A 22,710-nucleotide genomic window follows, 5' to 3' on the forward strand; every position below is an offset into this window, starting at 1 on the left:
AAATGTCATCAGCATTCTCAGAAACTTGTCACCTGTTCAGAATGAAAGTTCAAGTTCCCCCTGTTTGCTTAAATTTAGCATCATGCTGGTAGTTCTTGAGAAGGATCCAGTCCAAATAAGATAATTTGTTGTTTGTTGTAACTCATGGCATGGAAAGACCTCATTGGAACAGAACAGAGGAGAAAGAGAACTTCTAAGAACAACAGAATTACAGTAATATTAGCAGATATTTTGATTTGAAAGAAGACAAGCGAATCCTCAATTTCTCTGTGTTGGTATTTGTCAAAAGACAAATATAAATTTTCTCCTTACATGTTTAAGCTTATTAATACAATTTTGTATATCTAAAGAATCCACATTCTTCTTCCTCTTCTGGCTGCTAGTGTCTAAGTTAGGATTCCTCCATCTCGAGCCATTTTTGGTTAAAGTTCCTTAATTTTCCAACTTAAATTACTCTTTGCTGCTAGGAGATGGTTTTCAATTAGTCATTCAGAAATCAAGATCATGTTGGGCAATTTCTGCCCTCAGCCAAAGACAAAATGGAAGTGCAGAGCAACAAGAGGTGAATAATAAGGGAATACCAAGTAGTGCATTCCAAAGTGTAATTATGCCTGAGAAGTACAAAACACAGGCAGAAATTTTTTAGTATTATTATTTTTCCAGAGTCAAAAACATGACTATTGTGACTTTTAGTAGCTATCGTTATTCAATAAGTTGCAATTATTGATATATTTAGTGTTACAATTCATTTACCAATTTCTTACTGATGAGTTGCAATCCATCTGCTCCCTTACTGCAAAAGGGGCTGCTCCAGAAGCACAGGTGGCAGCTCTCTGTTGACCTTCTTGGCATCTACTCAAACTGAATCCAGTTGAAGAAGCACCACCCTAGCATAAGTATGGGAATCACTATGGACCCAGCTTGTTTCTACAGATTTATGAGTTGGAGAAGAAAGAAAGAGAGGGAGAAAAGTGAATTTCCACTGCATCTCTTGATTCAGATGTTTTTCTCTTAATGAAACAAAGACAGGGAGAGGAAGAAAGAGCTTTTGAAAGTTTTGCATATGAATCGTGTCTAGAAACACTAGGGAAGTCCCTAATAACCGGCATCCTTTGTGGGGAATTTTAACACATCCCACTGTCAGAAATTTTTTTAAGAGCCTCTTCTACATAAATGTATTTTTTCAGCACGAAGAGAGGATATTTACTTCTTCTTGACTTGGTTAAATAGGGTTTTTTTTTGACTCCTTTAAACCCTTGCAGTGCTGGAATTCTGTTGGGCAGTGGTAAGCCAGGACTGAGGTAAGCCTCAAAGGTAAGCTACAAAACCTCAGGCTTTGTAGCTTCAGGTACCAATGTATGGCATGAACACTTACTGGCCATCTAGGGGAAGGTGAAACCCTGTTTTACTATCAAAAATAAATATCAGCCGCAAGCAGAAATTAACAGAGGAATTAATATGCCCATCAGTGGTCTTACAGCAGTGGCAGATTTCTCCCCACAGTTTTCATCCCAAACCTTATTAGTAACAGGACTTTTCCCCCTCTAATCAAGGTATAGATGGATGAGACAGGCTTAGCTATAACAGCTGAAACAAGGCAGGACTGTTCCCCCCTCTCCCAAATTCACCTGTGCTCATCCTTAATAATAAATTTGCTGTGCATTTTCAGTCCACCACAGAGCAGAAAACCCAGTCAGTAAAAAAAGCATGAGTGATTTCCATGCCAGTTAGCAGCCTGGATTGGCTCCCTAAGGAGTCAGGCACTGGGCTGGAGCACAGCCAGAAGCACAACCACTTCTTGCAGCAGTTAATTTGCCCTGGCTGTGGCTGTTGGACCTCAGTTCCACAACACCCACTCAATCCTTTGCAGGAAGATCACAGCCATTTCCCACATTGCTCTATTCCCTTCCCAAAGCTACATCCTGACACTACAGAGAGAGAGATTGGGAATGTGCCCAATGAAGGGGACTGTGAATACATTACTGGACCTGAAGTGCAGTGGTGTTGAAGGAAGCATGCAGCAACATCGTAGTTACTGTCCTCACAGCCATGGGGCTGCCAGGGAGAAATGTGTAGTGACAGATCTTTGGCACTGTTATTTGACGTGGAAATCAGCAGTGTATCCTTAATCAAGTCTCCTCCCACTGCCCAGGAAGGAGCAGGCAGGGAGGGAGTGCTTTGTGTTTGATCTGAGGCATAGTGTGTCCTGGGTAGTATTACTCACCACTTCTTGTTTACAGAGAAGCTCCTAAAACCAGTCAGATTCATAACTCCTGTTCCTCAGATACTGCTGGAGTAAAGTACTTTCCTGAACTGCTTTTAAGGAGATCAAAGGAGGCACAGCACTGGGGCTACTCTGGGTGTGCACTGGCTGCACTGTGGGGCATGTACTTTTCCTGTCCTGAAAAGATTTCAGAAACCATAGAAACAAAGTTTTGTTTCATTGCTAACAATGACAGGGCAGTCAAAGCTTTCTTGGAAGGGAACATTTGGTGCCTTGGTTATTTAGTTTTAAGAGCCCTGTATCTTTCACCTCAGTTCATACCTGGAACCACAGTAAAGATGGTATTTAATACCAAACAGTTCATACCAAATTGCCATGATCAAAACTACCATTTTTAATATGGCATTTCTTTACTTTGCAATTGAAGTCAAAACCTATTTCAGATTACACATTTCATGCATGAGCTCACATGAAATGTTTAGTGAACAGCATTAGAAAGGTATGTTTAATGCCACAGTACTTGTTGCATACAGAAGCAATGTGTTCACATTTCTGTCAGATACTTTCACACCCTTGTGTCTAACATAACAATTGGTGCGAGATATCAAAGGAAGATATGGCATCAATTAAAGTATATAAAGTATTAAAGTATATAAACTTATTGTGCCACATTCAGAGACAGCTAGAATAAAAGAGGTTCTGAGTGGCAGGGAGATAGGATGAAAATAAAGAGTAATGATAGAGGAGAATAAAGAATAAGTCCAGAACTGGAAACTGTACAGGAAAAGAAATTAAATGGATTAACTCTGATGAATGGACAAACACTATGAGCAGTGAATGAAGGGTATCTGAATGAATGATACTGAATGAAAGGCATGAAGGATACTGAGAAACACTGAATGAATATATCACCATAAAGGAAGCTGCTTGAGAGTCCTGGATCATTCCAATTTTATAAATACAGCATCAACCAATATTAGTTTAAATTGTGCCCAGTCCTCAGTCATGCATCAGCAATTCAGCACTTTATTTATGGTGGTATAAAAATAAAGATTTTTTTTCATTCTTTGGCTTGGGACAAAAATTACTTATTCCTTCATCTCAGGCACATTATTTTTTGAAAGACAAAAATTGTTCATAGACATTAAAATTTAAGTCTCCTGCTTTATGCTGAGGAAGCTTTCCTGCTTGCATCATTACCATACTGATATGCTTGCAAACTTTTTTGTTGGCAGAAGTGCTACATGCTAAGCAGCAGCATCCTATTGAAAATCGAAGGTGTGATAAAATCATGCCTAGAATAGGCTGACAGGAAAGCCCTTTCAAAACAGCTGTGTTAGCAGGGGAGCAATTTGATCTCCAAATTATATACATCTCAGAATTGTATCTTTATAATCTCTGTGGAACATTGTTCAGAATATTTTATGACAGTGGCACTAACCAATGCTGCCCTGAAAGGCTGAACCAGCACATGAAAAGGGGAGTCTTTTCCACCCACACCAATCTTCACCTCCTAGATACTTACACATCACATTGCTTGTGACTTCCATAGGGACATCCTGAATTCTGGAATTTTTTTGAGTTGTGTTTACTTGTGCTTGCAGGGCAAATATCATGGTAATCCCATGCATATAGCAGTGATCATCTCAAACTGCTTAAGAGAAGAAAGAAGAATATTGGCTGCAGCCAGCATGCCTGTACAGGTAATGAATTACATTTCATTAATCTGCTCCATGTTAATCTGCTTACATGCTTTTCAGACCAAATCCTGTCCCCTCATTCCATTGAAGTGATTGGTGTGCACTAGGGGTTGCCAAATGTTGCCCTTTAAACTCACATTTGAACTTCATTAGTGGCTCTTCTGCTGGAAACATTGCTATGAGGGACTTCCATGTCACAGCTAATCTTCAAAGACTTTAATCTGTAGGAAAGGCTTTAAAGAGATTATTCTTTGCAAAACAGATGTGTGTATTTTAAATTATGCAATGCATTAATTCATATTAACTATGGAATGGAAAAGACATTCCCTCAATAGAGTTGGATGATTTATATGTTGTTTGGAGAAAAAAATAAGGATCTTTATTTTTATATGTTGTTTGGAGAAAAAAATAAGTCAAATTACATATGAAACTTATTTTGGGGAAATTGTTACATGATTAAAACCCAGAGAGAATTTTTAAGACAAACATGTTCTTGTTAATCACTTATGGATGTAATATGTATTCCTATATGAGTCTTGTGCCATGGATATTTTTTTAAAAATCTAATAATCTATATTTCATTGACTAGATGTTTAATACTACTACTGTGAGTATACTATAGCATACTCACACTTTTTAATCTCTCAGATTTCAAAGTTAAAGCTGCATGGTTTTCAAATGTGTAGAACTAAACTTGTCTGTATGTTTCCAGCAGTCTGCAGATGGTTGAACACTGGCTTTGGAATTCCCTCTCTCTGCTGGAACAGTACAGTTTCTCTCACCTATTACTATTATTAATATTACTCACCCACCAATTATCTGTTCAATGTGTTCCAGGGGCCACTGGAAAAGTCTCTACAGAGCTCTGTGGTTTCAGAACGTCAAAGAAATGTAGAACACAAAGTATCAGCGATCAAGAACAGTGCTCAGGTACCTTTTTTGTCCTGTGTGCTGTCTCTGCCCTCCTGATTTTCATACAGACACACCTGAGCTATCTTTAGGCTGGGTAGCGCAGCTACTTCTGCCAACAAACACACCATCCATTCTCCGTTATTCCAAGGACATCTGCCCAGACTGACAGCTCAGGACACACCTGGATCCTTGGGTGTTAACAGCTGTCTGGGTTCAGTGTGAGAGCTCCCTCTTTTAAAGCTGTCACACTAATCCCTAGGGAAGTTGCAGGCAGACCACTGAGTGCAGTAAGAGCATAGCTACAATCTCTAAAGATGTGAGGCTCAGAAAATGTATTTTTGCAATTTCACCTCCTTTAGCTGGGTCAGCAGTAGCGTAACCTTCCCAGCCTCAGAGTCGTGTACCGAGAGCTTTGTCGAGCCGAAGGCTACGTGACACAATTGCGTGGCTTGGAGTCATGAGGGGACAAGAACACTGGCAGCTGATGGTAACCACTCTCCAGGAGCTTCTCATGCCATTGCAGGCCAGAGCTGGGCTGAGCCAAACCTGTAGCTATGTCCCAGAGACCTTGGAAGCTCAGAGAATACCTGTCCATTCAGTTCAAGGCAGGACAAGGATTCAGAGTACCCACAGCTTTTTTACTATCCCAGCCCCACTTTCAGCTTTACAGCAGTCTCAGTGTAGAAACTATATTTAAAATACCTGCCCATATGTTGTTCAAGAGCAACATTTCTGGTATACTGGAAAGAGATCCTAGCAGCATTCTCTCACCAGTGTCTCCTTTCACAGAGAAGAAGGGTTAGAGAGACCAAACCCTTAGAAGGATAGAGTAGTTTCAGAAGAATGTAATACTAGGTTTCTATCTACACATAAAGTTGTAAGATAAGAGTTGCAGAGCAGACAAAGCAGCAGCCTATCATGCTGCTCCTGCCTGTGTGGGGAAGCACAGCCACCCCTGAAGGACCAGTGAAAGGGAGAACACTTTCTAGATAGCAGGGCTGGGGTTTTTTTAGTAGGTAATTAAGCTGAACACAGAAATTAGCCAGCTCCTTGTGCATATAATTTCATACTTTACACATATAATTTAAAACTTTAGTCTCCAAAATAAAGAGTAAGCCAAAATGGCTAATTGTGTGTGGGCTCATTTAGCAAACATGTTTCTGTATTTTCAGACTCTTAATGTGCACATCTTAGGAAACCAAAAAGGACTGTTTATGAGTTGTTGGCAAAATCAAGGCTTCCTATAAACAGCACAGAAATAGACCTTCAAAGTACAGCAGATAATTTCCTACAGTTTCATTTTCCTTCTTTTGATGGGGTGTTTTGAATTATTATTGATTGGTTACTAGAAAATACCTTTAATATTTTTAATAGCACATATGAAAAGAAAGCTGCAAAATGCCAAAGCAGCAAAAATGTTTCATTTCTTTATCCAAATTCTTAAAACATTCTGTAAATTAATTCTGTGAGCTCTACTCCTGTGTGACTCCACCTTTTTTGGCTTTGCACACCCCTATTAAATTTCCATTTAAGAAAATGTAAAATTATCCCTTTGCCCTGCTTTAAAGTTTCAATGTTATGCATTATGGGCATAACAATTTCAGTTCAGCTCAGGCTAACACAGTCATTCCTAGTTTCCTCTATGTCATTGCACTAGTAAACCAGAAGGGATAAAGCTGAATCAACCACTGTCAAATGCAGGATAGAGGGTGATATTTGACTTTCTAAACAAGTAAAATAAATCTGTAGCTATAAATTTGTTATTCAATCACACTTTATAAAGTTTACAAGCTAGTAAACAAGGGTTCCCAGAACTGTTCAGGGGTTTTCAAATGGTAAGAAAGGAAAATACTACATTATGCATTTATTCATTTCTCTCCTGTGAAAGATGACTGACCAAGATGTGAAATACTTGGAAGACTTGCAAGAGGAATTTGACTTCAGGTACAAAACAATACAGAGCTTAGGTAAGAGTTTTTATATTCATTTTTAGATTTCCTAGGAAATGGCTGATTCTGCAGCTAGACTACAGCATCAGGGGGTTGTGTGCATTACTTGATTAATATATGTAAACATAAAAATGGATCTTTGGTTTATAAAAATGGATCTTTGGTTTATATAAAGTTTTAGTCCTCGAACACAATGACTCTTGGGGTTAAGAGGGTAAAGAAAGTATAGTTATTTCCTATGGATAAGCTACCTAATGGCACATAAAGTAGTACATTTCTTAATTTAAAGAACCTATTTCTCAATATCCTCACCTTTTACATGGCCCTTCTTTGGGAGAATGTGGAAGACACTCTTATTTTCCAGAGTCATGCAGAACTGATTTTTCTCGCCTCTAACTTGGCTTTCTGTTCTTTTTTGACCACAGTGGTGATAACCAGCTGGTAAGCACTCTGAATGCATGTTTGACCAGCCTGTGATGGCTGAGATCTGCATGTGGAACAGTCCTTGCATGATTTCTTTCAGAAAAGAAACTGGGGTCTGCTTGTGTCTGCTCAGATATCTTTATATTACCTTCATTTGAAACTGCAAAGATGCTGGGCTTGGAACATCCAAGTCCTTAAGCGCCTCAATCCTAAATGTTGAAGGCTTGATATGACCCAGCAATCAGAAGAATTGCCATGGTTTAATGAGTTTCTATTCATCAGGTCAGTCATAATTACTGACCCCACAGATACCTGAAAGCTGCCCCACTTGCAAAATAAAACATGCTGACAAAAAATGACTTTCAGAACTTAAAATTTCACTGCTGTGCTCCAGCACAGCCAACTTAGACTGTGTGGGAGCAATTGCTGTGGCTGAGGTGGTGCTGGTGACTTGTCTGCCTCTACTGAAACATCTGCCCTGACTCAATAGGAGGGCATCCATCCAGAGCTTAGCAGGCACACAGTTGGCACCAATTTCTTTTTTGAATGTAGCATAAAAGATGCAAAAAGTTGGTGAAAGTGAGGGTGGGAAAGAGCTGCATGTGAAAGAGCATGGGTGAGCTTGGGGGCTCTTGAAACTAGTGCCTGACCCAGAGAAAGACAAAAGTTAGACAGAGGGGGAAATGCCCAGTGATCAATGCTCCTGGCTGCTGAAATTCCCCTGGTGATGAGCACTTCATCTCTGTTTCAAATGCCTCTCAGCCAGACACTGTAATTCACATCAAGTCCAGAGTTTAGCCTGACTGCTGACACCACGAGCTGTTTGTGTTTACAGATCAATCATTAATCCAAGCCAGATGTACATAATAGACAGGAGTATGCACAGGGATGAGAAATTTAGAGAACTCTGGGTACCATCTATATTTTCTGCCTTTCCCTGCCCCACATACACATCTACAGACAGGATCCATAAAACCTTACGTTAAACTTTTACTAAAGTTAGTCCTTTCAAATGAAACATGCTGTTACATAATCTACTGATGTTCACAGTTTATTTTTTCACTAGTTCTTGCTGCAGCCTCGTTGTGGTTTGTTTTCCTCATCTCCCATTATAAACAGGCACATACACCCACACATGTATTTATACTGATTTTTTTTTGTCCCTTGCAGAGCAGAATGACAAAAACAGCGCCCTCATTAAACAGGAAATGTTGGCGTTGCAGGCAATGCTCAATACTTTAGACTACAAGAGAAAGGTTAGTGACAATGTTTTGTCATTTGTGGTTAATCTGCTTTCTCCCCTTAATCTCACACCAAATACTCAAATGCGTATGCGTGCCTTTCTAAATTTTCATCTCAGAAGAGCAGATTCATTTCACAGGAGTTAAATGTTTGGGTGGGTCTGGGTGATTTGAACTGGAAGTTAAGAAATTGGCAATTAAGTAACAGCTCAGTCAAGGATATGGTTCTGCACACCTTAAGAGTGAAGCAATTTGAGTCCATGAGGGCAGGGTTATCATTAAATCAAGCAAACAAAAACACAATGCATTTTATATGATGCAAAACAACAGCAGAACTTTCTGAACTTGACAGAGCTTGCAAATGTCAAAATCTTGGAGATATTATGCCCAAAAAGAAAGCCACACTCTTCTCTCCTACCCTCCCAAAAAAAAAAAAAAATTACTGAAGAAGAATTCATAGGGATTCCGGATTAATGTACAGTGAGTGATGAATCCTGTCACTGAAGCAATAGGAACTAAACACGGTTACTTTCAGAATAATTGAAAAAAATGTGGTAAGTGCTTCATGATGGTTGGTGAATTCTGCAGCTGTTGCCTGTGGTCAGTTAGTGGCACCTTTGCTATTTTGCAGGAAGTGCTCAGTAAGATAGGGCGTGTGATCCATGAGATCGACGTGCTGATGAGCAACATGCTGACCGAGGAGCTGCTGGACTGGAAGAGGCGGCAGCAGATCGCCTGCATCGGGGGGCCCCTCCACGGGGGGCTCGACCAGCTCCAGAACTGGTAAACCTGCCCTGACCTCGTGCTTCCACTGAAAACCACAGGAAGTCTGCTGCACTTGAAATGATCATTCCTTTAGATCAGCTGCAACAGCAGCAAATTCACCAGCAGCTAAGAGAGTAACTAAAAGGTGCTAACTAAAAGCAACATTTGCCATTCAGAATGAACCTGATTGCCTGACTCGTGGCAATCACTAATTTCTGGGTTTGTATCCTCCAGATACATGAGACATACTCTCTTGGGAGTTTTGCTTGAGTAAGAATGGTGCTGACTGAGTTTGTCACTGAAGGCAGTGGGAGTTGTGTCTAGGCAGGAGCTGGGTAGAGGCTTTATGCTTTGACTCACTCCTCCAGACCTTACACTGTGTAGGGATTGAATGGCAGTAGTCTCTGTGATGGCAACCCTAAAGTGACTGCAAATAAAAAGAAAATAGCACTGGATTTAAAAGATAGTGTACCCACAAAATGTCACCACAACATCATGGTCATTACTCTCCCATCAAAACTCTCATATGGAAAAGGTGAAGTAAAAAGTAAGAATTAAAAAGGAAGGAAAATTATCAAGAAAATTTTAAAACTGAAAAAAAAAGTGGTCCTCTGCTTTTTTTTCTGTGTAGGTTTCTTTTTTTTTCACTGAAGTACTTTTTTTCCCCAACAAACATGCTAAAAATAGCTTTAAAATCTAATTTTCTACGCACATACCCTATTGAACTGTTATCAAGTGTGTTTGGATTTCTTTTTCCTTACTGCTTTTTACACTTCTTTAGTCTTGTTAACTTGCTCATTCTATATAAATATTGTCCTTTTAAAGAGTACATTTCGCAAAACTCCTGAGCTGTAGGAAATAATTAATGTTGGCACAAGTGTCCTGCCTGTACAACATCAGAACCATGTATATATTTCTTCCAAATTATCACAGACGGTGTGACATTGTTGTGAAAACTTTTGTCTTTGAAGATAAAGCAGGTGATTTGCCCAATGTATTTATATAGTCCTGTAAACAAAAGATGAATGGATGTGAGTTTGGGCAAAGCTGGACAGCACCATTCAATACAGATTCTGATTTTCCCCAAGCAGGAACTTCAGTAGTTCTTGTGTTCCAAGAAACTGTTTACAAGATTGCAAACTAATCCTTTGTCTTGCTGTAGCTTTACACTGTTGGCAGAGAGTCTCTTTCAAGTCAGAAGGCAACTAGAAAAGCTGGATGAACTCCTGACCAGGCTGACTTATGATGGGGACCCTATTCCTGTGCAAAGACCTCAGCTGCTGGAAAAAGTCAACTTTCTGCTCTACAACCTTTTCCGCAGGTGCGTAAGCCACTGCCAAAGTGCAGAACTTTACCTCAACTGGTACAACGAGAACACACTGTTAAGAAAAAGGGAAAAAAAAGTGTGAACGTCTGAGGATTCTAAGCACCAGGTTCCTAACACAGGATGTATGTACAGCTGTCATCAGAATTCACAGGAACTGAAGGTTCCAGGCAGCTTCTCATGGGTAGCATTTAAGGGTTTGTCATCAAATTCTGACTCTTAAATGAATGCCAGAAATCCCCTTATTCTAGGAGGAGTTACGTACATTCTGCTGAGAAAGAATGCTGAGAAACATTTACCTTTTTTAAGTTAATGTTTCTTTTCTTTCCTCTGTCTCCCCCAAGCTATGCTACCTGCTGCCCTCTCAACTCACACTTCTATTAGTAGATAAAATAATAGCATCATTTCTCTTGCCTTTTGTACAGGCTATACTAGAGATATACCACAAGTGAGTCTCTGAAAGCAAAGTGGGCTCAATTGTTTGCTCTCTATATATATAAAAATTAAACTGATAGTTTAATTATTATAATTTAATTTCACTGGAGCCATGCTCAGTGTATTTTCATACTCTGTTTTGTGGCTCTGATAAAATTTTGGAAGACCAAGACTTTTATCACCACTGTATTTTAGAACTATAGAATTTGGTGCAATTTTCAATGTCTTTCAAATATCTGTTTCTTATGGGAACAATTTCAGGGACAGTTAGACCACTGGATCAGTTTGAGAACTGAGAGTTGGAATGCAGAGCTCCCACTTCAGCATCTGCAGAGAAATAAGTTTTAAGAGATACCGGCCCTTTTCCCTTCCTCCTTCCCCTGCAAAAAACCCCATCTGTTTGTTCATACATATTCCTAAAAATCTATTTGTTTCACTTCTTCTCACACAGCTCCTTTGTGGTTGAAAGGCAACCCTGCATGCCAACACACCCCCAGAGGCCAATGGTTCTCAAAACTTTAATACAGTTCACTGTTAAATTAAGGTAAGGGAAAAGATCTGATATAAACTCCTTCATTTGTGTACAGTATTTTGTCCTTGGAGAATCTAGAAAGCAAAGCAGGCCAATCTCCATTAGGGATCCATTCAACTGCAGGGAAATTTTCTGGAATGGGGATATAAAGTGCACAGAATCTGTCACGCAGTGCAAGTGGCAGTAAAGAGTAGAACACAAGGAAGAAAGGTACATTGTGGCTAAAGGCAGCATCTTCAGGGTTCTGTATGAATTGATTGTATGAATTCTTGTTTTAATGACTTTTCAAACTGAGTAAATTATGATCCTTATCATACAGGCCAAAATCAGAATACTGAGAGACACTTCTGCACAGAGGAAAGAGAGGCTGCTGCATTCTGGGGGTCTTGGGTGAATCACAGACAAGTTCTTTCTCTCCCAGAAGCTCCTTCCCTGACTTTGTGAAAGAGCAAAGGTTGGAGAGGAACTCTCACTTCATTTCCACCTTGCAGCACAAAGTTCATGGTGGGCTGGGGGTGAGAAGAGGTACATGAAGGAAAGCACACACACATCTGTGATGCAGTCAGAGATGATACAAATCCGTTTCCTAATGACTTTGGCGTCACTCCAGCCACTCCCTCAAACACATGCTAACTTCTCCACACACTTAGAGGGAGGGTAGGGCACCCACCACTGGAACAGCCCAGCTCTTCTTTCTGAGAACTCAACCCTGTAAATTGTGTTGTAATCCTAGATGCCTAATCTGTTTTCAGATGATAATAATTTCTGATACTTTAATCTGGAGCAACCAGTCTAGTGTTTTCTGGTGAGATATTCTGTTAATATTCACTCTCTCATTTTCTGTTTTGAAGGTTGCTAATTAAATTGCCAGAGCTGAACTACCAGATCAGAGTGAAAGCAACTATTGACAAGTAAGAAACTTGAAAGTGAAGCTATCCTCTTACTCCCTACAGAGACAACACAAGTTTTTTCAGTGGCTACCCTATCTGATTTTTAAACTGCTTTGAAAAGGAAAAGAAAAATTTTAAAAACCCACCAGTTAAAAGATCAGAGTAACACTTCTTTTTTATGTGGAAGACTTCTTTTTTAAAAACAAAGCTGCTAAGTCTAATTGATGGTTTCAAATTAGAGGCAAGAAGTCCATTTAAGATTTGTCTCAAGACTTAGAAAAAAAAGTCAGCAGACTGATACAGCAGCATTACACAAAAGTCTGAAATCAAACTATATTGCATTTATGGGATAGTTAGTTTTGAAATAGCTCTGGGCTCTCACAATGCAACATCCCCAGCCCTAGGTACCAGCTACCTCCCTCCTTCTGCTTGTTGTGCTTCTGCAAGCCCCTAAAAGCCACCTTGGCTGCATGGACATAGATGTGGGCCCACAAGAAAGAGGGAAAACACCCCGTGAGGAGGGAGCAAGAGAAGCCAAGGCTGTTTCTCTCAGAAGTCATGTACTTAAATAAATAGCAAGAGAAAATACACTAAAATAAATAGCAAGATAAAATATACTACCTACATATGCCCAGATGCAAAAGTCTTAAGTGGACAGTATGAATTCCAGTTTTTCAGTTTAAAAACCGTAGCTGTAGGGTCAATACAATCCAACTTTGAGCAGGCAGAATCTACCATCTCAGATATGCTTCTCAGTACAAGTTCTGTTTTACACCAATACTGATTCACAATCAATTTCCTCTCCCCCACCCCTCTTCTCTTTTAGGAATGTTTCAACTGTAAGGTAAGACAATAAAATACCATAGTTATTAATTTTTTCCAATAACACTGGTACTTGAGTACATAACTGTCACGTCCTCTGCAGTAACCGTAGATTTGTTCTGTGTGGAACACATGTGAAAGCCATGAACATGGATGAGTCTGCAAATGGGAGCTTGTCAGTAGAATTTCGACATTTGGTAGGTTTGACACTTTTTTACTATTGTAAAAAACAGTCCTTTTTTTTTTTACTGTTGTGTGTAGAGAAATAAAAGATTCTTTAGAAACTCTGGAGGGAGAACTGTATTACTGTCAAGGCCACACTCATTTTCTTTCTGTTTGTACAAAAAGATTACTCCTAGAGCCTCTTTATGCTATTCTATATGTCATCCATTCTCTAAAATAAGACTATATATTTTCAAAGAAATGAGAAAGCAAATCCTAATTACCACCAAAAAAGGAAACAGTAATCATACCGAATTTAAAAGCTTCACAGAAACTGAGTTTGGTTAAAAAAAACCCCAAACACCAAACCAACAACAGCAAAAAAAAAACCAAACCAAGCAGAAAAACCCAACACACAGAACAAACAAACAAAAAACCTTAAACCACACCACAATTTTCTTGGGGAGATAGAATTGAATGCTTGAAATCTATCGGAAATTAATGCCTGTGATAAAGCCTCGTGAGAGACCAGAACAGTGCTTGTGTAACTTCTCTGAGAGCCCAGTGAGTCCTGCTCTCTGACTAGCACTCTCTTGCCTGTGGTAATTCTGGGGCTTAACCACAGATGCAGTGCATCAGTGTACTTTTGCAAAAAGAGATTGAGATCGATGGTTTTTAGCTTTTTTTTTTTTTTGTGGGATACACTTGGCAAGCACCCTAATTAATGCTTTGTTACATTAACTTAGTTTCCTAAAAATTCTTTTAAAATATCAAAAGACCCCTCACTGAATAGAATTTTCAGTGTGCAGTGTCAGTCTTCATTAGACTTCATTTGCATATTGCAAATAAAATCTTATTATAACTAAGAACATCCTGGTTATAAATTATGTTCTTTATATGTACTTCTGTGTATAGTTTCTCTGACACATAAATATTGCTTTGCTTTATACAGCAACCCAAAGAAATGAAAACAAGTGCTGGAAGCAAAGGAAATGAGGTTTGTGCGTTTATTTTACATGTTGTTTTTGCACACTCTCACAAGTATTTCAGATTTGATTTTATTTAAATCAAAGAGTTGTTAGATTTTGAAATATATACGAAGTACAGGATCCAGTTATTATGTTAGTATAAGTATAATGAGAACTCTTTGGAATTACTCAAATTGTAATTGCATGCCTGAAGTCTGTATACTGAAAAAGTTACAATAGAAGGTAGAGAGTAATAATTGAAATGTGTGCACTCCACTCAAAGGTTACCTTTTTGGTCATTTACATTTTGAAAAAAAAAGAAAAAAACCAAAACCAGATAAGGTTTTAAAGTGTTTTTTCTGTTGTTGAAATAATTGTTTCCTACAGGGAAAGTCCTTTAAATATATGTTCTGCTGGTCAGGTTCAGAGCTGAAGTCAGGGTGTCATTATCGTTGTATCAAAGGGGTTTGCTGCCTCAGCCAGGCTCAGAAATGTGCTTAACTTACTTGCACTTGTCCCAGCCTGGTCATAGGTTCCCCTCTCGTGGTGATTCTGTGTATGGCATGACAGCGCTAAAACCAGCATAGCTGAGAGTAAAGTTGTTCAAAAACATATTTTAAAAATACATATAAAAATAAAATCATTCACATCACAGCCCAAATAGCTGTAGTTATACAAGCACAAGAGTTATTTGAAGTATTCTTTAAGTACAAAGCAAAAGGTGTGATGAGCATGAGGAATTTGACCAAAACCTAAAGCAGAAGATACGTGTGCCCCTTTCACACACATTTCTGAACAGAACAACTCAACACCCCATTAGCAAGACTGAAACTCAAGGCTCATCTCCCAGTTACTTTGCTGCTTACAAAATCACTGACACCACAAGAAGCAAATGCAAAAATGTAGGTTAAGAAATGTTGGCACTCCAGTTTTGGCAGCATTTTCCTCCCATTTCTACACATTGTGCCTTTAAAACTTGATAAAGCTATCATAGGGCTGTGGAGAATTAGGACAGCTGAGCTTTGACCTGGTTCACTGCTGATTTCCTCAAACAGAGCCTCTCCTTGGCCAAGTCAGTCTGTGAAAGTGGTTATTAGCAGAACAAGAGTTGGGATTTTCTTTGTTAGCTGCAACTATAATACTTTCAAAACTTGTTTTGTTATAGGACTTTCAGTATGCTAAAAGTGTAGTTAAATATAACTGGCCTCATTAAGAAAAAAGTGGAAGTTCTCTACTTTAGATTTGTCCTTTCATGCAGATGTACCTTTTTGCCTAGAAGATTTTTCCATGAGAAAAATTTGCTTCTGCAAAATCACAATGGGGGGAAGAAGGGTTGTTTCACCAACTTTGTGTCAGAAATACAGGTTGAGCTGGATATTTCATCATGGGAAAGCATTTTGATTTGCAATTATTTATTTCTTTTTTTAAGAAAAGTCTGACAAAACAAATGCATGATGTGGAGGGAAAGGCCAACAACAAAGAAAACTGGAAAAGAGCAAATATATTTTTATACTTTCAGTTCTGGGGATGGAAATGTATTTCAAGAAATCTGTTTCCTAAGGGGCAGAGATTTGGATCTTTGCAAGAGCTATGCTGCTTTGTAATCAAAACAAATATTAATACTACAAACTTTAATCAACAATGACAAACAGATTTTAGGTTTTTTCATCCAAGAAAAGCTTGGGGTTTTAATAACAGATTTACTTCGGATTAATGATTTAGGCCTCTGGTCCTTCAACTAGTGCCCACAGCAAACCTGTCTGAAGGCCCATTTGTCTTTAAAGCTGTGGCTCTTTGCTTTGTTTCTGCTTTGTTTCTCCTTGAAATTGAACATCCCTGTTCAAAGTCCAATTGTCAATCAGTCAGGAAACTTCAGGAAAAGGAAAGTTGGAGACAACCTTTATCAGACACACAAAATTATCTGTTAACTTCTTGTGTGCAAATCTGTATTTAAAAGTACCATTTCAGAAAAAGATAAAAGTTCAGAACAATATTAAGGGGTTCTTTTAGATTCATCAGAAAAATTACCAGACTTCTGGACTAATTTAATGTCAGAGTTGAACAAACAAATTGTTTCCTTCACTTCCTTCTTTTCCTGTCCTGCTTATATATTTGATATGAGTTTTCTTTCCAAGTGTAACCTCAGCAGCTGGATCACTAAGCCAGTGTTAAATGCCAGCTGTGCACTCCCAGCTTTATAACCTGGTTATTCCCTCAGGGCCCTCACATGGTGACCGAGGAACTGCACTCCATCAGCTTTGAGACACAGGTCTGCCTGTATGGATTGACCATAAATTTGGAAGTGAGTATTCAGGGCAGATTACCTGGGGCAGGAGAAAAAGGCATTTTCCAGCAGTTTCTAGAAGTACAACTGTGCTGGGCCACACCACAGGTCTGCCTGCCCTCGGTGAGGCCCCCAGCGGTAACCACAAGCTGACACAAGATTTCCAGAGCTTCTGGAAAAGAAGTCTGTGCTTTGGGAAGAATGAGAGGCTAAAAACCCAAAGCACAGCACAGCATTAATACTTTCCTCAGCAGCATTTACACAGGGCATTCATTCTTTCCACCAGACCAGCTCTTTGCCTGTGGTGATGATTTCCAATGTCAGCCAACTGCCCAACGCATGGGCCTCCATTATTTGGTACAACCTGTCAACCAATGACCCTCAGGTAGGTCCTCAGTGTGCAAATACTGACTTTCTGCATTTTCACATTTGTATTATTTACATTAAGTGTAAAAAAGATGTATTTCCCTTTTGAACTGACCTTATTTTTGTCACGTACAGGGTTATCAACACATTTGATTGTTGTTCTCTTTATCTTTCTTTTCCTGCCCAGCTATAAAACCACATGCACCCTTAGCTTTTCTTTTTGTAGCCTAAAGTAGTAGTACTTAAACTAAGGAAAGGTGACAGGCCTTCTCCACAACTTCTCTGACTTCACTAGCTTTAATTTATCTTTCTTGGATGTACCTGACTAAAACTAGACCTGTTAGAAAATAATTCTATCAGTACAACCCCAGACCAGGAAAGCAGGCAGATAGGTGAATCTGTAATGTACTTAAATGCTGCTTTCCCCCATGGATTTTATAGGAATTTGTGCTTTCTGTGGAGAAGATTATAAAGTTAAGTAGCAACTTCTAGTGGCTCTAACCCTGAGCAAAGGCAGAATCATTCTTTCTAAGGCTCCAGCTGTCTCAGCACATATTTTAGATTCAGCCACTGTTCCTGTATTTGCAGGCTGTGGAACAGGGCTGTCAATGGCTCTCAGGCTTTCAGCTGGGGATTAGTGCAGTCACACAGATGCTCAGAGCAGGCAAAGGGGCAGACAGTCTGCCATGCTGGCAGGCCAGCTGACCAGCAGGCTGGACTGCATTATCACTCTGTGATACTCCAAAGAGTTTTTGCACAGTCTTCAGTATGTCCATTGTGTGTAGAATTAAAAAAAAAAACAAAACACAACTGAAAAAACAAAGATAAGCCAAATGATTCAACAGCACATCACCATATCAGTATGTAATGGTTTTAAATTTCCATGCACTAAACATTAAAATATAATTATAATATCTAGATTTTTTTTGGACAGGATTTAAGCATATTTTCACTGTCTTTACACAGGACACTACCAGAGGCATAGCAAGGCATTTTAACATCCAAGATGCACAAAGGGACTTGAGCTCTCTCTGAGTGTCATTTTACAGCCCTGCTCAGGCACCCCACTGCACCTTGCTGGGTGCCTGCAGGTGGGAGGGCCCACACGTTTGCCCCAGTGCTTCTCCACACACAGAGCTCACTTTCAACACTTCCAGATGCTGCTCAAGCACTTGCAGCCTCCTCCTACAGCCTGATATGTATTTCATGGTTGCTATCTAAACAAAGCATTCATTCTGTTGCAGAACTTGTCTTTCTTCAACAACCCCCCTGCTGCCACTTTGAGCCAGCTCTTAGAAGTACTGAGCTGGCAATTCTCATCATATGTTGGTCGTGGACTCAATTCTGAACAGCTCAACATGCTGGCAGAGAAACTTACAGGTAAGTGTGTAGAAATATACAGATTTTATTTACTTTGGGGTTCTTATTTTGGTAGCTACAGGTAGGGTCTTTAGGCACACGTTGTGGTTTAGCACCAGCTGGCAACAAAGCCCCACACAGCCACACACTCCCCCAGAGTGAGATTGGGAGAGAATTGGAAGGGTACAGTGAGAAAAGGGTACAGTGACAAAGCTCATGGGTCAAGCTAAAGACAGTTTAACACATAAAGCAAAAGCCACATGTGCACACAAGGCAAACAAGGCATTCATTCACTACCTCCCATCTGCAGGGAAGTGTTCAGCCTGGAAATCCGGGCTGGATTCATCACACAAAGGAGTTACTTGGGAAGACAGATGCCATCACCCCAAACATCCCCTCGTTCCTCCTTCTTACCCTAAGTTTACATGCTGAGCATGTCACCATATGGTGCAGAATATCCTTTGGCCAATCAGCTGTCCTAGCTGTGTCCTCTCCCAGCTTCCAGCACTCCCAGCCCCTTTGCTCATGAGAGGCAGAAAAGACTTCCACTATGTGTAAGCCCTGCTCAGAAAGAGCTAAACCATCCCTGTATTACCAACACTGTTTCCAGCACAAATCCAAAACACACTGGCTGCTGTGAAGAAAATGAACTCCACCTCAGCCAAGACCAGCAAGGCATGACCTCCATTTCCAGAGCTGATGTCAAAAATGTCACAATGACATCTTTTCTTCAAAGAAAAGCAGGCATCAGCTTATTCTTATCACAAAGTAATTCAACTTTCGAACTTCCAGGGTGCTCAACTGAAGGAAGAGGGCATCAGTCACACTGAACTGTGATGTTACTTTGCCTCCTTAACAATTATCTCATACATCTGAAATCAAAAGGAAGTATTTTTGCTTGCTTATGAGGTTTGGTTTGGGGTTTTTTCTTTTTAAGTACCTATCCTTGTGGGTCTGTTCATTTCTGGGGCCTCACCAGAGATGCTTCACTGGTGTCAGCACAGCAAAGAGGCCCTGTAACCTCAGCAAGATGAACTATTGAGTACTCTGCGACCCAAGGGTGCCCCAGAAGGGAAAGGCCCTGGGGAAAGCTGAGAGGTAACATCTAGGCTAAAAACTGAAACTGAGCACGGAGTGTTGCAAAAACCAAGTCACAGGCTACTTCAGGCAAATATTTCCAAAACTACTATCACCTGCTTCAAAAGAATACAGAAAACCAGATCTGCAGTTCCTCAGCATGCCCCTATTCCTCCCTCCCCAAGTCTGGATGGATTGTACTTCTCCCCTCACCCCCCACCCAACTATGCATATATCAAGCAATATCTATTTCATAACTTCAGAATAATACATGCACCATTTGGGGTTTTGGGGGGTTTTTTCCTCTTTCAGGACAGCAAGTCAGTTACAATGATTATCAACTATCCTGGGCAAAGTTCTGCAAGGTACTGTTGCAAAAATAACACTAAACTCTTATTTCTCATAACACCCACAGCCATGCCTATCTTTGTTTCTGTGATGCTGCTGATAAGATTCCCACTTGCCATATGTGGGACTTTCAGCTCAGCATAATCACATCCCTTGTAAAAATTTAACTAGGAAGAAAACACTTCCAGAAGCATAAAGCTTGGGATTAGGGATCTGCTTAGTTATATTGCTACAGATATCAGAGTGTGCCATTAGAGTGTGCCTTATATATTTCTGTATATGGTCAACTGAAAGTCTAACCAAAGCATGCAATACATTTTTCATAAAGCATAAGTAAGATTTTTCATGTGTTTAGTTTTGACCTAAATTATTTTCAAGACCATCAATATATGCAATAACTGTGATGAGGAAGAGAGAATGTATTGATAAAGAAGGGTAAGCTTCTTTAATTCATATTAACTACATTATTTAAACACGTGCAGAACCTTGGAAGGAAGTTCAACTTTCTCATCTTCTTTTCACTCAAAATATAAATGTATAACTAGGAAGAAACCACAGATGTGATTTTTATTCTCCTTGAAAAATGAGGTGCTTCCAATGCATATCTTAAAAATCAGTTGGTTTTATGTCAGGTTGAAAGAGAGATGTTACTCAAAACCACAGCTCAAATTGTGATTCTCACTTGAGAAAAGTAGCTTATTCTTAAGAAACTGAGAAGAAACTGTCATGTGAACGTTGGGTAACATCACTCTCATGATTCTTCTCTCGTGTGTGTTGGTTTTTGATTGTGTTTTGTGGTTGTTTTTTAACTGTTAGGAACATTTGCCTGGGAAGTCTTTTACCTTTTGGGTTTGGCTTGAAGCAATCCTGGACTTGATTAAAAAACACATTCTTCCTCTTTGGATTGATGGGTGAGCAATAAGGGAACTGCTGTCTATTGATCTCTCTCCACATTTTCTCTGTCCTTTACTCATCTCAGTTTTAGCCATGCAGAGGAGTATTTGCAACGAGTTTAACACTTCTGTCTCCCTTCTCCATTCATAACTTTTGGAAATTGCTGTCAAAGGGGAACAACATGGGATCTCTTAGAAATGCAGGTTTAGATCTATTCTTCAGTTCTGTCTGTGCAATCAAGTACTGGGATAAATTTCACAATACTTTGAGCTCAATGCCATATTCCATGTGTAACTACACAAAGCTTTGGTCATAGCCCCCAAGCCTTATAAAGCTTTGTAACCAGGTTTTGAACACCTGTAAAAAGTCTGGCCTGATCAAGGCCAGGCTGGATTGTTCTGAGCAACCTGGTCTGGTGAAAGATATCCCTGTCCACAGCACAGGATTTGGAACCAGGTGAATTTTAAGGTCCCTTCCAACCCAGGCCCTTCTGTGATTCTACCCATTGCACAGATCCAAATCTGTATTTTTTTCCAAAAGTAAACCCATGATTTCCTGCTATACCTCAGGTACATAATGGGATTTGTAAGCAAAGAAAAGGAACGAATTCTGCTGAAAGACAAGACACCAGGAACATTCTTACTAAGGTTTAGTGAGAGCAATCTGGGTGGAATTACCTTCACTTGGGTGGATCAGCTAGAAAATGGTAAGTATAATTAAAATTTTTAAAAAACCAAGCCAACAACAAAACCAAAACTAACCCAAACTCTGCAATATACCTGCAATACAGGAGTCGAGTTTTGTTTGGTTTGAAAGTAAAATTCACGTGTATCATGTCATAGTATGGTTTTGGACAAGATACAAGTATCATAATTTCTCAAACACAAACCAAAACTCTGACATTCTACCTCTGAGCCCTTTATATTAACAACATTCTCTATGAGGTGCACCTGCTAACTGCAGGCTTTAGATTTGTTTCCAAACATGCAGAAATTAAATATTGAAAGATACTAACATAGCTAAGAACAGGTAAAGCCTGTACAAGTGTAAACCTCAAAAGAAATGCAAAAATATGTTCTAGCTGCAGTTGCTCATCTGCAGCTTATGGTTCCTTTGTGTTTTTGCAGGAGATGTAACATTTCATTCGGTGGAGCCCTACAACAAAGGTCGCTTATCTGCCCTGCCGTTTGCCGACATACTGCGCGACTACAAAGTTATCATGGCAGACAACGTTCCTGAAAACCCCCTCAAGTACCTGTACCCAGATATCCCCAAAGATAAAGCCTTTGGCAAACACTACAGCTGTCAGCCAAACGAAGGTTAGGCTCCACTTCTCTATTTGCCCTTCCTGCACAGCAGCTGCAAAGTCAAGAGGCAATTTGAGCACTGTAGGGAGAGGAGGGAGAGAACAGATTAAGATGCCTCCTGTAATAGTCATCTTCAAGAGAACTGTTTAAACATGTGTCTGTCATTTAGACAGCTTCATTTTGCAAATACATCCCTGGTCTTGGAGGTTACAGTAGAGGTGATGACCATATTTAAAAGAAGCTAAGAAATTGAATTTTTTTCTCTGACTGATGCATGACAAAATTCAGTGCTTGGGTGTTTAACAGAGAGGAAACTGAAAAGTTATCCTGCTTATTGGCTTCATAGTTGTGTTACACTGTAGCATGCTCTCTCTTTAATTTCAAGAAAACTCAGTATTTCCCAAAAAGCTTGGAAGCCCGACTTCGTTTCATTTCATGCAATGGAATCCTAAAACAAAGGCTGCTTATCTGCACCACTGTTTCCCAATATACTGCACAATTACAAAGTTATTATGGCAGACAAAAACCCCTGGCAACTGCACTGGAAAATGCAAAAAGGCCAAACAAGGATGGTTCCAAATATATTCAGGCCCACGTTCTTTTATGTCCAAGTTACAAGTCAGCTCATTTTTAGATAAAATTCATTCTCGCTTAAAGAAAGCCCTCAAAGCCTTATTTTTTAATAGATAAAACACATTCTTCTAGACTTTCAGTATCAAAGGTTACAA

At 39.6% G+C, this 22,710-nt stretch overlaps 1 protein-coding gene across 1 annotated transcript in view; it reads left to right on the forward strand.

The window, feature by feature from the left end:
- Positions 1 to 22,710, forward strand: part of STAT4 (signal transducer and activator of transcription 4) — a 37,906-nt gene that overhangs the window by 10,313 nt on the left and 4,883 nt on the right. Inside the window, exons 3-20 of the mRNA XM_005415970.2 lie at positions 3,829 to 3,927; positions 4,762 to 4,854; positions 6,725 to 6,803; positions 8,379 to 8,464; positions 9,081 to 9,232; positions 10,377 to 10,535; positions 11,425 to 11,517; positions 12,357 to 12,416; positions 13,222 to 13,239; positions 13,321 to 13,414; positions 14,332 to 14,376; positions 16,566 to 16,649; positions 16,918 to 17,016; positions 18,242 to 18,377; positions 19,746 to 19,798; positions 20,598 to 20,692; positions 21,245 to 21,381; positions 21,803 to 21,994. Coding sequence (XP_005416027.1) covers positions 3,829 to 3,927; positions 4,762 to 4,854; positions 6,725 to 6,803; positions 8,379 to 8,464; positions 9,081 to 9,232; positions 10,377 to 10,535; positions 11,425 to 11,517; positions 12,357 to 12,416; positions 13,222 to 13,239; positions 13,321 to 13,414; positions 14,332 to 14,376; positions 16,566 to 16,649; positions 16,918 to 17,016; positions 18,242 to 18,377; positions 19,746 to 19,798; positions 20,598 to 20,692; positions 21,245 to 21,381; positions 21,803 to 21,994 — 1,774 coding nt within the window. The remainder of the gene's footprint in view (positions 1 to 3,828; positions 3,928 to 4,761; positions 4,855 to 6,724; positions 6,804 to 8,378; positions 8,465 to 9,080; positions 9,233 to 10,376; positions 10,536 to 11,424; positions 11,518 to 12,356; positions 12,417 to 13,221; positions 13,240 to 13,320; positions 13,415 to 14,331; positions 14,377 to 16,565; positions 16,650 to 16,917; positions 17,017 to 18,241; positions 18,378 to 19,745; positions 19,799 to 20,597; positions 20,693 to 21,244; positions 21,382 to 21,802; positions 21,995 to 22,710) is intronic.

Source organism: Geospiza fortis, unplaced genomic scaffold (assembly GCF_000277835.1).
Source record: "Geospiza fortis unplaced genomic scaffold, GeoFor_1.0 scaffold112, whole genome shotgun sequence".
NCBI classification, from domain to species: Eukaryota; Metazoa; Chordata; class Aves; order Passeriformes; family Thraupidae; genus Geospiza; species Geospiza fortis.